At 42.8% G+C, this 14643-nt stretch overlaps 1 protein-coding gene across 1 annotated transcript in view; it reads right to left on the bottom strand.

Annotated features, from left to right (window-relative positions):
• The window catches only part of REPS2 (RALBP1 associated Eps domain containing 2), a 252286-nt gene that overhangs the window by 101314 nt on the left and 136329 nt on the right, over positions 1–14643 (bottom strand). Inside the window, exons 10-13 of the mRNA XM_024115285.1 lie at positions 11937–12006; positions 10421–10474; positions 5934–5979; positions 2472–2608 (exon numbers count right to left, since the gene is read on the bottom strand). Of these exons, the coding sequence (XP_023971053.1) occupies positions 2472–2608; positions 5934–5979; positions 10421–10474; positions 11937–12006 (307 nt within the window). The remainder of the gene's footprint in view (positions 1–2471; positions 2609–5933; positions 5980–10420; positions 10475–11936; positions 12007–14643) is intronic.

The raw sequence follows: 14643 nt of genomic DNA, 5'->3' as shown, positions 1-14643 counted from the left end.
GGAGGCTATGAGGAAGAGACATCAGGGGGAGATGGGGGGAGATGGGGGGGGCCGGGGGGACAGAAAGCCGCACAGGGCGCAATCAACCACGCCACACAGGCACGAAGAAATGACACAGCTCCATACTGTGAAAGAGGGTTAATCAGGAAGCTCAGGATATAGGACAGCAAGCACAGTGGGATCCAGCTTAGCTAGAGTGACACATAAAGACAAGTGTGGCAGAGGGGTGACTACGTGGGGGCCACGGTTCTCACTGAGGGTGCTACGGTGACTGGTTTAGACTCTACCTCGTGCTTTCCTAGCTTGTCAGAATTTTAATAAGTAATTTCTAGCAATATGCAATACACTAAAATTCTACATAGTTTAGACAGACCCTTGTACTTTCCTGTGAGAATTAACCCACAGGCAAACAAATTAAGTAGATGAAATGGTACCACCTGCTTTTCATAATGCAGACATGCTCTGTTTCTCGTGTGATCAATTTAAACTGCTCGTTAAAATTTCATTTGTGTAAACCTGTACTGGAAAGACAATGGAATTAAGCTATGAATATAGATGTCACCCACCTAGCTATTCTTTGGCATGTATCAAATGAAAATACTTTTCCCTTGAAGGCCTATCAACATTGGAGACGTAAAGAGAAGCCGTCTGAATCCAGGCTCTCCTGAAAGCAGCCCCTACCGCTGGGACTTGGGAGCAGGCATTTGATTTGGGTGTGAGGCGAGCACGACAGGGCAGGAGGTCAGCGGGCCCAAGCAAGGTGTGGGAATGAGGGGCTACTGCCACAGGTGACCACGGCTCGGGCCCTCTGCGAGCCATCTAGGGGACTGCGAGGAACGGGGCACAGAACTGTCCCACTGGGGCTCAGGGAGTCAGCGGCTTTCCTCAGACCCCCTCTCCCCGTCGGTCTTCCGTGGCAGTGAGTGCCTAGGGGCCAAACATGGCACTACTTGAATGACATCTATCACCTCATCGACACCCTGTAATTCTCTGGAGGGTTGGTCCTGTTTTCGAGATTGGGAATCTGAGATGCAGAAAAGATTAAGCCACTCGCTGAAAATCAGATCGTTAATAAGCAGCTGAGCTGAACTCCAAATTCAGTCTTCTCTCCCCAACTCTAGGGTGCCACGTGGTAAAGGTCACGGCCCGTCCATTCTCCAGCATAGCTGGCGCTCCTCGTGGGGAGAGAGACACAGCCTGAGAGAGGGGGGCAAGTTTCCAGCCTCTCTCCTTGCAAGGAAAACGTATGGAGATGGTTGCCCAGATTGTTTTAATCTTCTTGTGTCCACAGAAAAATCTTCTAAGTCAACATCCACCAGCCACGTGAAATTTTTATAGCATCATCATCCGTGGCTACTCCCACCCCAAATACCAGTGACTATGAAATTATGCCAGAATTTGGATCAAAGTATGGGGGAAAATTCAAGACAAATTTTTATCTGATGAACTCATGGCAGAGAATCAAATTTCATAGAGAGTTCCAGATTCTGGTATATTAAAAAACAATCTATAACTTTACTATGAGGAGAGTATTTTATTAGAACAAATAAAACATGCTGAGCTCTGCCGGGACACAGGGGTCACGCTCATGTGTGAGCCAAGGAGATTCTTTCCTTGCTTTAGTAAAAAAGATAATCATCTGCAAATCACTAGCATCTGAGGTTGGCTTGATTTAAAATGCACAGAGATACAGAAAAAGTTCCAGGAAATCATTGTATTTAGAGCTTGCCTGCATTAGTCAGTGGCAAGGCCCTTGTGCCTCCCAAAATAACACTTGGGACAGCAGCTGTACGCTAGCACCTTCACTCATGTGAAGGCATGGCTCGCATCTGCGGTTCCGCAGGCTCCCGGGAGGACAGCTCCTCTTCATAGGGAGCCAGGGGAGCAGACAGGCCACCCCACACTCCCCGCCTCCAGCCCAGCTGTACAGCAGCTGCCTTGAGCAAGTCCCATCCCCAGAAGCCCCAGAGCAGCCCAACTGAAGGAGCCCTTGACCCAGACGCCCACACTAAACACCTAGCCATCAGTCAGATTTAGAAAGCAGAGCCCCCTTAAGCATTAAGCCTGGAGGACACAGGATCTTCACCAGAAGGATAAAATGCAGAAAATTCTGCCCAGGCATTGACCACCGAGACCTTTCACAGAAGAACGGCATAAGCATCTGAGGAAATCACAGATGGCAATCCTGGACACAAATCACCACGATGCAGAGAACAAGACCCTGGCCGCACACTCAGTGCACTGTCTGGGGAGGAAGCATTTTCATCCTCTGGGTAGAGAATTTCATAATTCCTGGTCCATAGCAAGTGTGGGCAAGGCTCCAGACACAAGTGATATCTATGTGCCAGCCACGTGAAGGCCGTCCGGGCCAGGTCTGCTCGTTCTCTGGACCCACAGAAGCCTCTGTAGTGACACCCATCCAATGACTCCAACAGGAAAGGGAAGGGCTGGGGCGCAGAGGGGCACTTCACCTGGCACACTGGGCTGGAAGACTTTATTCAGATCCAAGGAGGAGGCTCTGGAATGGGTTTTCTGTGGCCGCGGTGGCGGGGTGGGAGGGTCCTCGCCCCTCTTCATGGTCTCTTCTATGGAGGTGCTTGAGTAGGATCTGCAGCAAAATAAGGGAAGGTCAGAAGGCAGACAGCAAAGCTTTACTCTCTGAAATTGGGCCGAAACAGAAAATACCCACAAAAGGCAAAGCGACTGCCAAGGCTTGCTGAGTTCCCAGAGCAGCCAGGCACCGTGCTGCCCCCTGGATACCACACCAGCTGCAACAAGCGCCCAACCCCCAACCCTGAGTCACAACCTTTTTTAACCTCTTTGCTCTTATTATACCTTAGACCTAAACTTACCCCAGAGGGAACACTTTCTGTAAATTCAAATCCATTTCGATTGGAATTGTTAATAAGAATAACACGTAAACCCTTCCACTTAGGTACTTCCATACGTTAATAGAAGGGCTTCATGGTATTAACTGACCGCAGAACTCTTCTCCTGTTTACATGCAAACGTGATAACAGGCACATATGGAACTGGGACAGATAAGCTGAGAGTAAGAATCAAATGTTCAACGGAATATGCCACAAACGAAATTCAGGAGAGGAAAACACACATCAGTCAGGTTGAGGGGCTTTTGGTTGTCTTACCATGAGAAATACAGGTTTGGGGAAATTTTCAAAGCAAAAGCCTCCTCTTAACCTTCTCTCTCAATCTGTAACAAGGCAGGAGCTAAATAGGCAATTTCAGAGATTAAAACTCCAATTCACGGCATTTAATGAAAAAGGAACTAAAGTAAGTTGCTAGAGGTCACGTAGCTAGAAGGTTACATAGGTTTCATTCAAATTCCAGTCTCAGTTTCTAAATTATATCTTTAACATGTTCTGAGACTATCTGCCTATGAGCCAGGGAAGAAAACTTGGGGCACAGCTAGACTATATATTAGAGCCCCACTTATCTTCTAAATTATTTCAACTCAGTACATTACTCTATCGCTTAGGAATAAGGTTGCGGATGAATTCCCAATATGATTTTCTCAGAAGCTCATGTGTACATCTTATGTCTGTTCTATTCAGCTTCTGAGCTAACTTCCTGTCAAAGAAGAAAATGACCTTTGAGTCAGAGATGTGTCCTACAAATAAATTAACCTCAGAAAAGTGTCTTGGTATTTAGCTATTACAGTGGCACTCAGAAAATTAGAATCTATCCATTACTATTAAGCAACTTCAGTTCTTGGTAAAGCTGGTTTTGACATAGCAAGTTCTTATTTTCCTGAATAACTTCCTCAAGGTTTCTTTGTGGTAGTTCAGAGGTTTTTTGTCATGCAAGGTTGCAATCTTTAATAAAGCCACCATAATGGCATGTGACATGCTCTGGGGTGGTCCCTGTAACACAACTGGCAAGACAGGCAAGGCAAAGGCAGGCAGGAACTAGCAGGAAGGGTGCTCTGATCCTTTCAACCAGAATAAAAGGGAATCCATAGAAAAGGGCAACAAAGTTTTCAAATGGGAACTCTTGATTAAAAAAGGAAATTAGAGACCCTGGCTAGAAAGAACTTTCTATGCCAGATACAGCTCTAGTGACATTTTTCACTCAAGAAAGAGAAAATAATGTGTACGTGTATAAATCATGTGTGTGTGTGTGTATATATATACACACATACGTATACTTGAGCACACAATCTCATACTACATCTTATTCCATTTTACTTCCATATATAACCTGTGTATTTGTATTTTTATATGGAAAGTTAAATGAATATCCAATAAGTGATACAGTAAAACTATGACTGCAACCAATTAAAACATAAATTGCAGGGAATCAACAAAATGACGAATGTAGCAGTGTTAGAAGGGTGATTTCCCTTTCCCTTACATTTCTACATGGCTTTATTATTCTAAAAAGGAGGATTAAAATAATTTAATTCTCACGGTCTCAGTAAGGACCCAGTTGGGTGTAGTGAAAATAAAAACATCCAAATTAGACCAAGAGACCAATCCCTAAAAGAATAGTATATAAAATTTAGCAGAGATATTAATAATAGAATATGTGACTGAGATTTGGTCATTTCACTCGCTTTGAGAGGAAGCCAGCAGAAGTAAAAAACTGTGAGGTTCGGGCTTCCCTGGTGGCACAGTGGTTGAGAGTCCGCCTGCCGATGCGGGGGACACGTGTTCGTGCCCCGGTCCAGGTGGGTCCCACGTGCCGCAGAGCGGCTGGGCCCGTGAGCCATGGCCGCTGGGCCTGCGCGTCCGGAGCCTGTGCTCCGCAACGGGAGAGGCCACAACAGCGAGAGGCCCGCGTACCGCAAAAAAAAAAAAAAAAAAAAAAAAAAAAACTGTGAGGTTCAATTTCTGCCATTCAGAGAAGGGTTTGCCTACTATGAAGGCAGGTAAATGTTACTATTCCTACATCCTAAAACCAGCATGGACTAACTTGTAAAAGATCCATTCATCCTTCAAAAACAGGATGAGTAAATGTGCTGGCCATAGAGAGAAACAGGAACTATAACTTCTTTTCCTACCAAAATGATTAGTGTACCTATTATTTGAAAAAAACATGAACACAGATATCTGTACCTTCTACAAGGGGTAACTCTTTGACTTACAAGGAGACGAGAGTTCCTTAAATTGGCAATATTGCAAGCATACAAAATATGATCAGATTTAAATTCACTTTCTCAGGAATATATCTAGCAGCCAAAGGAGGAAAAAAGTCACTAAGCCAAAGGAAAACTTGGAAAACACACACGTAGCATCCTGTCTCCCACTGCAGTCTACTGGTAAACAGCAGTCTCAACACCATTTCCCCTCTTTGAGGTTCTAGTATTTCTATGAGAGTCTGTATTTCTCTTCGTTCCTCTCTTCTGATGTCTGATGTCAACCACAGCACTGCCTTACTGGCTCTCCCTCTTCTACTAACCTCTACTGACTTAAAAACTGTGAAGTTGAGAAGAGGCTCTAAGAGGATGAAACAGTCCACCAACACTGCTTACCTGAAGTTTCGAGCCGCACTGAAATCGCCGAAGTATTTTAGTTCCCTACTCTAGATTTTATCCCCCAGACTTCCTATTTTTTGGCGTTCACCTTGTCATGATAGGACATTTCAGTGTCAGTTACCTTTGAACCGTATTTCCCGCTTTCCAAAGCTACTTTCCCCCTATTCGTTATCATCCTGCAGCAACCGGGTCCCATCACATTGCCCCTTCTTTGTGTCAGGTGGCCGGAGAGCAGCAGCCCCTCTCCCAGCACCAACAAACACAGAAACTAAGCGCCTCCCCAGCAGCACTGCGGGCTCCGGTCAGGTCCCTCATGACGAGTGAACTCACCCTCATCCTAAGCTTCAAATTGAAGGGAAAAGATTTGGGGTTGGGAGGTTTGTTTCTAGCCAGGGACATGGCACAAAGGGCATTCAAGCAGAAGTTAAACAAACACTACCTGGATCTTGGTCTTGCTTTGAGACTGTTGGAATCCTTAGGAGTGGCTGAAACAAAGATTAGTTGTTGTTTGCTTGGGTTTCATGTCTGCAGTTAAACAGGTTTTAAGCAGCACCTGGGCTAGTACAGAACACATCAACAGGTAAACATGAGGTACAGGTATCCGTGTGGAAAACTTGACCGCTTCCACATTTTCGTGTTCCATAATTTTATTTCTAAAGCTAAAGGCACATTTAAGAAGAAAGAAAAACAATGTATTTTTCCTTTCATCAGAGCATTAGCCATGAAGCCATTCTCAAATCGAAGTTGATTAATGAACTCATTCCAGCCTAAAAGACAACTCTCTCAAGAGGTTATCTATTTATACAATGATGGGTTCAGACTTGAGGGTTTCTTGGTCTATCATGATAGCCTAGTAATAATAGATTTTGAACCAGTCTCCCCTGAAGGCTAGGAAGAAATCTATTGGGCTACATATTTCAAGATTTCCTTAAAATACACCACCAGGACCGCATGACCACAAGAAATCAAAGTCCCACAGTTAAGTCGAAATGATCTATGCAGCTTTTCCTATAAGAAAATATTCTTGTGTCCCAAATCGTACAGAGAATATTATGAAGTGAAATCATTAAAATATTTTGTCAACCATACAACTTTTCCTTCTCCAATTTAAATCATGAACTAGCTTGCTCACTACCAACACACACGGAGCCTACTTTCCCATCATAAGTTGTTGGGAGTAATAAGAAATACTTACAAAAACATTAATCCTCTTTTTACGTTTTCAATCCTCTGTGGAAGACAACTTTAGAAACCACTAGCTGTGCTAAGGTTTTGCAAACATTGCAAATTTTTCATCATAAAATGTCATAAAAATTCAAAGAAAAAGTGCTACTAACTAGGAGCAAGGAGAATATAGTTTGTATACTGTTTGCACAAATTTTTCCGGAAAGAAAATGTCTCACTGCATGATGCCATCCTCTTTCACGTTACTCCAAAGATAAAACCCCTCCTTGGTATGAAGCATGCTGGATTTCTGACGATCATTAAACTCCTTGGGTTAGATAAGCAGGGCAGAATGCAGAGCTGAGACGCTAACAAGGTCCAAAGCAAACTAGCAACCCACGTCCCCTTAGCTTCAGTCAGCTATAGAAGACGTGCTTTTCTCCCAGCTGAAGCGCTCTGGCTTCTTGGAGTGAGGACACAGGCACCTTTTAACTGCAAACCACTGAAAGGCCGCCGGAGCCCCGAGAAGCACGGGAGGCCCAAGCAGTGTGAGCCTGCCTTGCCCGATCTCGTGTGCCCGCACGAAGATGGACAACCACCTCCCCTCCTCCAGCCCCCCGGTGGCAAAAGATGGCGGCCCAAGAGAGCCTCTCCTCCAGCCCAGCAGGCTACCTGGGGGCTGGGCGGACGGCGCGAGGGCCACTCACCACGGGACTGAGGGCCACCCTCCAAGCGGGCCGCCCACGGCTGGCTCCGGCCCGCTTCTCTCAGGCCCCACTGCTTCCCAGAAATGTGTGGGCAGAAGTCTCAGCAATTTTAAAACACTCTTCCCCAAATCAGACCGCGGTGACCGTTACTTCCTTTGCCCACTGCCACTATCTTTGTCTTTGTGCCGGAGGAGGGGTGGGTGTGGAAGGAGCGGGGAACCCTGCTGGTGAGAGATAGACAGGCAGGCAGATGGCGTGATGGGTGTGGCTGAGCCGTGGAGACCAGGCCAGGAGTCCTGAGGTCCAGGGGCTACTCCTGGCCATGACCCTCTCTAGCTGTGACCTCCGTGAACCCCAGTCTCCTCACTTACAGAATGAAGATAATAAAAATGAGGGCCCTTTCTCACTCAGAGAGATAAGAAAGTGAAGGCGCTTTAAAAACTAAATGTATTCTAGGAGTGCAACATATTACTGCTGTAGGGTGTTCCTAATTTTTCAAGCTTAGAAATCTGGTTTTGAAATGTAGTTCCTCCCAGGACAGCACAGGAGGTGCAGGCGGGCACAGGGAATGGGAGGAGAGACCACGGGGTGGCAGCCGGCAACTGGGCAGCTGGGAGGGTCTCCAAGAGCGGGCTGAGGACTACAGGGCAAGGGCGAGCAGGTCCGCGCCCGCGGCAGCACCTGGAGACACAGAAAAAGATGGCCACGGTGCAGTATGCCCTTTTGAATTAGGCTAGAATGTGCCGTTAGCTAAGAAATCCATCAGATTCCACTAATATGTACATGTTCAGCACTTCAAAGGGTAAGGGTCTATGAGAAAAATATGTTAACAAGGAATACCGCGTTCCCTGATGACGCAGTCCCATCCCATCTGTAAGCCACCACATTTTTTCACCACCATTACTATTACCATGGTTATCACCACCCACTGTGGAAGGAAGAGCAAAAGAGGGAAATGAGATCCCAGGCAGGGCTGGTAAGCTTCCACAGGTTCGAGATCAGAAAAAGCTGGAGAACACGACTTTAGTTAAGTCTTCCATCAGCCTCCAAGCCCCTGAAAATCAGACTCAGCATTTGCAGCATGTGAATATCCACAAAAATGGCAAGGGCAGGTTGGGTCAGAACCCAGGCCGAAGCCCCCGGGCGGATCACAGCTTCTCACTGAGCTGGGCCGAGGGAAGAAGAATGAGAATTTCCTAGAACACTCCAGGCATGTCATCTTTCCAGGAGACAGAAACAGGATAGGAGGGCAAGCCTAAAGTTTAATTCTCCAGAAGGCGGCAACTCACCTGAGGTGAACTGCCCACATGGCATGGACAGCCTTCCAGAATTAGAGACCACCACCTTGAAACTCTTGTGTCTCCCACTAGGAATCCAAACATTCCCCGGAAAAGAGGGTATTAAATACGTTTTCAGATGAGGGATTCCCTCATATCCGCTCCAGAAAGGGCAGCAAAGGGAAGAACAAATCAGAAACCACACAGCATGCTCCCAGGCAGAATGTGAAACAAATTCAGATATACTTCACGTACTGTGGCACGCACACCCTGATAGGTTCTGTCTGGTGACGCCATGCCCTACTCAATGAAGGAATGTTGAAAATGACATCTAAAGCTCATGCCCCAGAGAACACGTAATGCTCATGGAAAAAAATAGGAAGAGTTATTAGCCTAACTGTTGGAGAAGCACAATTTAACTCTCCAAATTTAAATAACTTTTACTGATACCATACACGAAGTTTACAAAAACTAGGATGTATCCACTTCATTTCCAGAAATTAAGAGTTGGAAAGTACCTACCTCAGGCATCTGTCCTACGCAAATAGAGCATTTCCGCCTATGATGAAGGAACCTGAATCAGTTCCAAAAGCCAAAACTAGGCTTGAGAATTCCTACCACTTTTGGAGTCATAGTTGATCTACGATCCTAATTTTCTATTTCTTAATGTCGCTTTCTAGAGGTAGTGGTTCCCAAAATAGGCTGAACATTAGAACCCCCCGGGGGGGAGGGACTGCCTAAAAATACAGATTCTTAGGCCTCATCACTGCAATCAATCATATATTCTCATTCATATTCATTCCCCCTCCCTCCGTCCCTCTCTCTCCCTCTACCCCTCTCCCTTTTAAACCTTAAATGAACTTAGTGTTTGGGAAATACTGTACTGCAGCATAAGCCTCGATGTAAACAGATTCCTTTGTTCCAACTTTAAAAAAATAAATCCGGGATGATAGCTAGTTAACCAAAACAAACATGATTTACTTATTAAATATTAAGAGAGATAACAATAAAAGAGAAAGCAGCAACTTCTTTCATGTGCTCATAACCAGAGCTCCAAAGAGTAATGCCATCCCTAGCCAGTTTGTTCTCAGCTAGGTTCATCTTGGTTCAGTGATGGCTCTGTTGAGAAAGCTGAGGCCACAGGCCCGACCAACTCCATGGTTCCCAGACACAGTTCTGACTCTCCAAGAACCTGGGCAAACACGACTTTTATTTCTCTCCTTGGAATCCACTCCATGTGTAAGCACATTTACCTGCCTTCCTGGTGGTGAAGCATAATGAAAGCGTTTGAGATTTATGCTTTGGAAATGGAAAGTTTCACCTGTAAGCCTCCCATTAATCCACCCCATCAGCTTACTCTACACAGAAATCACAGTGGCTTGTTGAAATCTTCCCAAATCCAAGCCTTCTCAATTTTATACTTAGTGACAATAAGACCCTCGATTCAAACTGAGAAATCCTTTCAGTGAAACCTATATTCAGAACTTAAAAAGAAATCACCCTCTTCTCATACCTGAGAAGAGGGGAGGAGTAAACAAGAAACCAAAAGGTTTCCTTAGAATAAAACACAAGACAAATATTTGGACAGAAATATATATATATATATATATATATATATATATATATATATATATATATATATATATATATATATATACTATCACAGATGTACCAGTTTTCTCACTGAAACTACAGGGTTGTTTTGGTTTGTTTGTCTGTTTGTCTGTCTGTTTAAAAAATAATTACATTAAAAATATATTAAATTGGTTTTCTCCTACCTGAATCCTCGGACATATCCTTTGGTAAGGCTTCATCCGTAGCACTCTTCAAAGCTAGCATCGTTTTGTTTTTAAAGAACAAGAGAGAGAAAAGTAAAGAAAAAAAAAATTTTATGTCTCAGGCACATTACATTAAAACAAAGAATCCCTAGTCATCACTTATGAAAACGGTGTTACAAACATCTATAGTTGCTATAGCACTTACTAAAACAATAAAAGTCTCCTAAACTATGGTAACAGGTTCTCCTCCCACAGAGAGCAGAGGTATTTTCAATGTTCCGGAGAGAGTGCCTCTAGTGGCTGGGAGGAGTATTACCAGGAAGCATGAAATTTCCCCGTTTCTTTCCTGACATCCAGAGCAATGACATAAGGATCCCTCTGAGAGTGAGAGCCAGGATTCAGGATTTTTAGAGCTCGCCAGGTTATTCCAGTGGGTAGTCAAGGCTAAGACCCACTAGTAAAGACAGTAATCAGAGTATGTGCTGCCACAGACAACACCTAGGTCTGCCTGCCTCTCCTGAGCAAACACTGAAACAGAGAGCATGCAATTACTGTTTCCTAATGGGAAACATATTTTTCACGTTTAACTCCCATACAAAGCTACATCCATGGCAGGTCATGATAACAAAACCTGAAATAGCTTCACTGATGTTTAGTCCCTTCAGATAAGCCTTTCATTCATGGGCAGTGAATCAATATCAGATAATAGAAGGAATACTGGCTTGAGAATTCGAAAATCTTGGTTCTTATCCCTGCTCCTTTTCTTACTGAGCAAATAATTCATACTGCCTGAACTTTAGTTTACTCATCTCTATATTTTATGTGATAAAACATACCAGCCTCCATTCCATTTTGTGAGGACTGAATACTACAGTGCATGAGGAAGGACCTGATAGATTATAAAGCATTATACAGAAGTATGGCAGGAGGTGGGGTGTTCCTCCTGCTCTTCTAGATAAGTCCCAGGCCAACTCATCCCTGTGCTTGATGCTAGCTGTAACACGGAACACTGTGCTGCACTGCTCTCACCCGTCCGGTAAGATAAGCAAATCATCACAACCCAACATCGACAAAGTCACAGAGAATAAAGCCCAGGGATAGAAACTCTCTCCAGAAGGTAACCTCCTCGAGGATTAGACCTGTGTACAAATGTGCATGTATATTGATATTCTAGGATCACATCTGCCAACACAAGATGTTATGCTCACAAACCGTTCAGCTTCTAGTCATTTCCTAATCAGTACGACCAGATTCCAGTAAAAGGTGTTGGAGTAGCCTGAGGGTCAGCAGTGAGCACGGGGTCATAACTGAAGGGCTTTGGACACTCAAGGTCTTGTTACCACTCTATGAACTATAGTTTCGTGACAGCAACTGGAACTACTTAATCCATCCAAATGTGTTCATATACAGAGAACAGTCCCCAGATGCTCTAGAAGCCAGCCATTCCAAGAGAAGTAGATTTAAAATATATATAGGCAAAATGTCCCTAAAGGGAGAAAACTCATTCTTTTCATACCTTGTTTGTCATCACCAGTCACATCTTGGGTAGGGACAGGAAAGTCGGCCATGTCTTTAACAGATAGCTTCTTGGAAAAGAAAAGTAAATTAATAATATGGGTTGGAATGGAAATGAAGTGATGTGCACACCTGATGCAAATGTTTTTAAAAGCTATGTATCTTGCCAATATTTCTGTCTCCCATAAACCCTGACATCTAATACTATTTTATTTTTTAGGTTTCTAGTGAGGTATAAGTTAATTTGTATTGAAAAATTTATATACACACACAGAGGTAAAAAATAATGACTTAGATTGAGGTACGTGTATAGACCACACATTATATCTCAATCTGGTGTGGGACTCAGCCAGAGTTGTGGAGCATTTGCCCACGACTCCAGTAAAGAACAAACCTGTGCTCTAGGTACTTTCTCACAAGCAGAGAGAGGTTCTGACAAGTGGCCCCATCACATGGGTATTTGCCAGGATCTCTTATGTAGAGGGTGTTCAACCCTGATTCAAACAGCCTCCTTGTCATGGAATAAGAGAATTTTACGGATGAGCAGAACAAAATTTTCTGCTAACTCACTGAAGGGAGAAGTCCTCACTTACACTAAGATGAATACCCAAATTGATCAAGTATTGATTAGTTTAAAATTCTATGTAAAATCTACTTACTATAATTTCTTCTACACTCTCAATTAACATGGACTCTGTCCTCTGATAAGATTACAGGATAATACATATTCATAGTTGATATATATCTGTAAACACATTCTAGAAAGATATATAAAAATTGAAGGGTGATTGGGTAGGTGGGGATAGGGATAAGAGGAGAACTTGTCACTATATGCCTTTTGATAGTCTTTTTATTTTAAACGTATTAAAAAAATCAAATAAAGATAAATTTTAAAACTTAAAGAAGTAGGGTAAATTCCTGGAGTTAGCCGGTGCTCCAAAAGGTTAACTGGTTTACCTCTCAGAATCTGAACAGCCCAAGAGACATAAGCAATACTTCTGTTTTCAAACTGTTTCAAAGAATGGAGTTAGAATACTGCTTGGTGGTAACCTGATCTAGGGTTTAGCCATCCTCAGGCAAGTCATTCTTGGCATTACAATGAAGCCTCCAGATGTAATTTAGAACAGAGAATGTATCCCAACAGCGCCCTTCTTTCATTTTCTTGTCCCACCTGGATTGTAACCCAGATCCTTAGCAGAATAAAATAATTTAGGAGCAGAAAATATAGATAAAAAGAAATCCAAAAGAACACTGTTGAAAGAAAATTTTTACATCTAAATAAAAGGAAAGACACCCCATGCTCATGGGTCAGAAGACTTAATATTGTTAAGATGGTAATATTCCCTAAATCCATCTACAGATTTGAAGCAATCCTTCTTGCTTTTTTGCAGAATTTGACCAGCTGGTCATAAATTTCATATAAAAATGTAAGGGACACAGAATAGCAAAAATATTCTTGAAAAAGAAGAACAACTTACTAAAAAGTTACAGTAATCAAGACACTGTAGTACTCACATAATGACAGACATATAGATCAATGGAATAGAATTGAGAATCCATAAATAAACCCTTAAATTTGTGGTCAACTGATTTTCAGTAAGGGTACAAAACAATTCAGTGGGAGAAAATTGTCTATTCAATAAATGATGCTGGGACAACTCGATATCCATATAAAAATAAAGAATGAAGTTGGACCTCTTCTTCACGGCATATATAAAAATTAACTCAAAATGGATCACAGATCTAAATGTAAGACCTAAAACTATAAAACCCTTAGAAGAAAACATAGGAATAAACCTTCACGATCTTGTATTAGGCAATGGTTTCTTAGATAGGACACCAAAAGCACAAGCAAAAAAAGAAAAAAAATTAGATAAACTGAACTTCATCAAAATACAAAACATTTGTGTTACAAAGGATACTATCAAGAAAGGGAGGGAAAAACAAAGAAAAATACTTGTAAATTACACATTTAATAAGAGATTTATATCCAGAATACATAAAGAACACTTACAACTCAATAAACAACCCAGTTTATAAATGGACAAGGGATAGGAATAGATATTTCACGAAAGAAGACATACAAACGGCTAATTAGCACACAAAAAGATGCTCAATATCAGTAGTCATTAGGAAATTCAAATCAAAGCCACGAGATATCACTTCACTCCCACTAGGGTGGCTAAAATCAAAAAGACAGATAATAACCAATGTTAACAAGGATATGGGGAAACTGGAACCGTCATACACTGCTGGTGGAGGAATGTAAAATGGTGCAGCTGCTCTGGAAAGTAGTTTGTTAGTTCCCCCAAAAGTTAAACACAAGGTACAATATGATCCAATTATTCCACTCCTCAATATATACTCAAGAGAAATGAAAACATGTGTGCACACAAAAACTTGTACACGGACATTCATAGCAGCATTTTTTCTAACAGCCCAAAAGGGGAAACAACCCAAACGTCCATCAGCTGAAGAATGGACAAACAAAAAAATGTGTTAGTATCCATACAGCGGAATACTATTCAGCAATAAAAAGGAATGAAGCACTGATACATGCTACAATGTGAATGAACTTTAAAACATTACCCAAAGCGATCGCATCACAAGAAAAAAATTTTTCCCTGATTCTTTTTGTTTTTTGTTTTTTTGTGGTACGCGGGCCTCTCACTGTTGTGGCCTCTCCCGTTGCGGAGCACAGGCTCCGG

The sequence above is a fragment of the Physeter macrocephalus genome, chromosome 21 (assembly GCF_002837175.3).
Source record: "Physeter macrocephalus isolate SW-GA chromosome 21, ASM283717v5, whole genome shotgun sequence".
NCBI lineage: Eukaryota > Metazoa > Chordata > Mammalia > Artiodactyla > Physeteridae > Physeter > Physeter macrocephalus.
The sequence above is the reverse complement of the archived record's forward strand: the minus strand, read 5'-3'. Positions and strand labels throughout refer to the sequence as shown.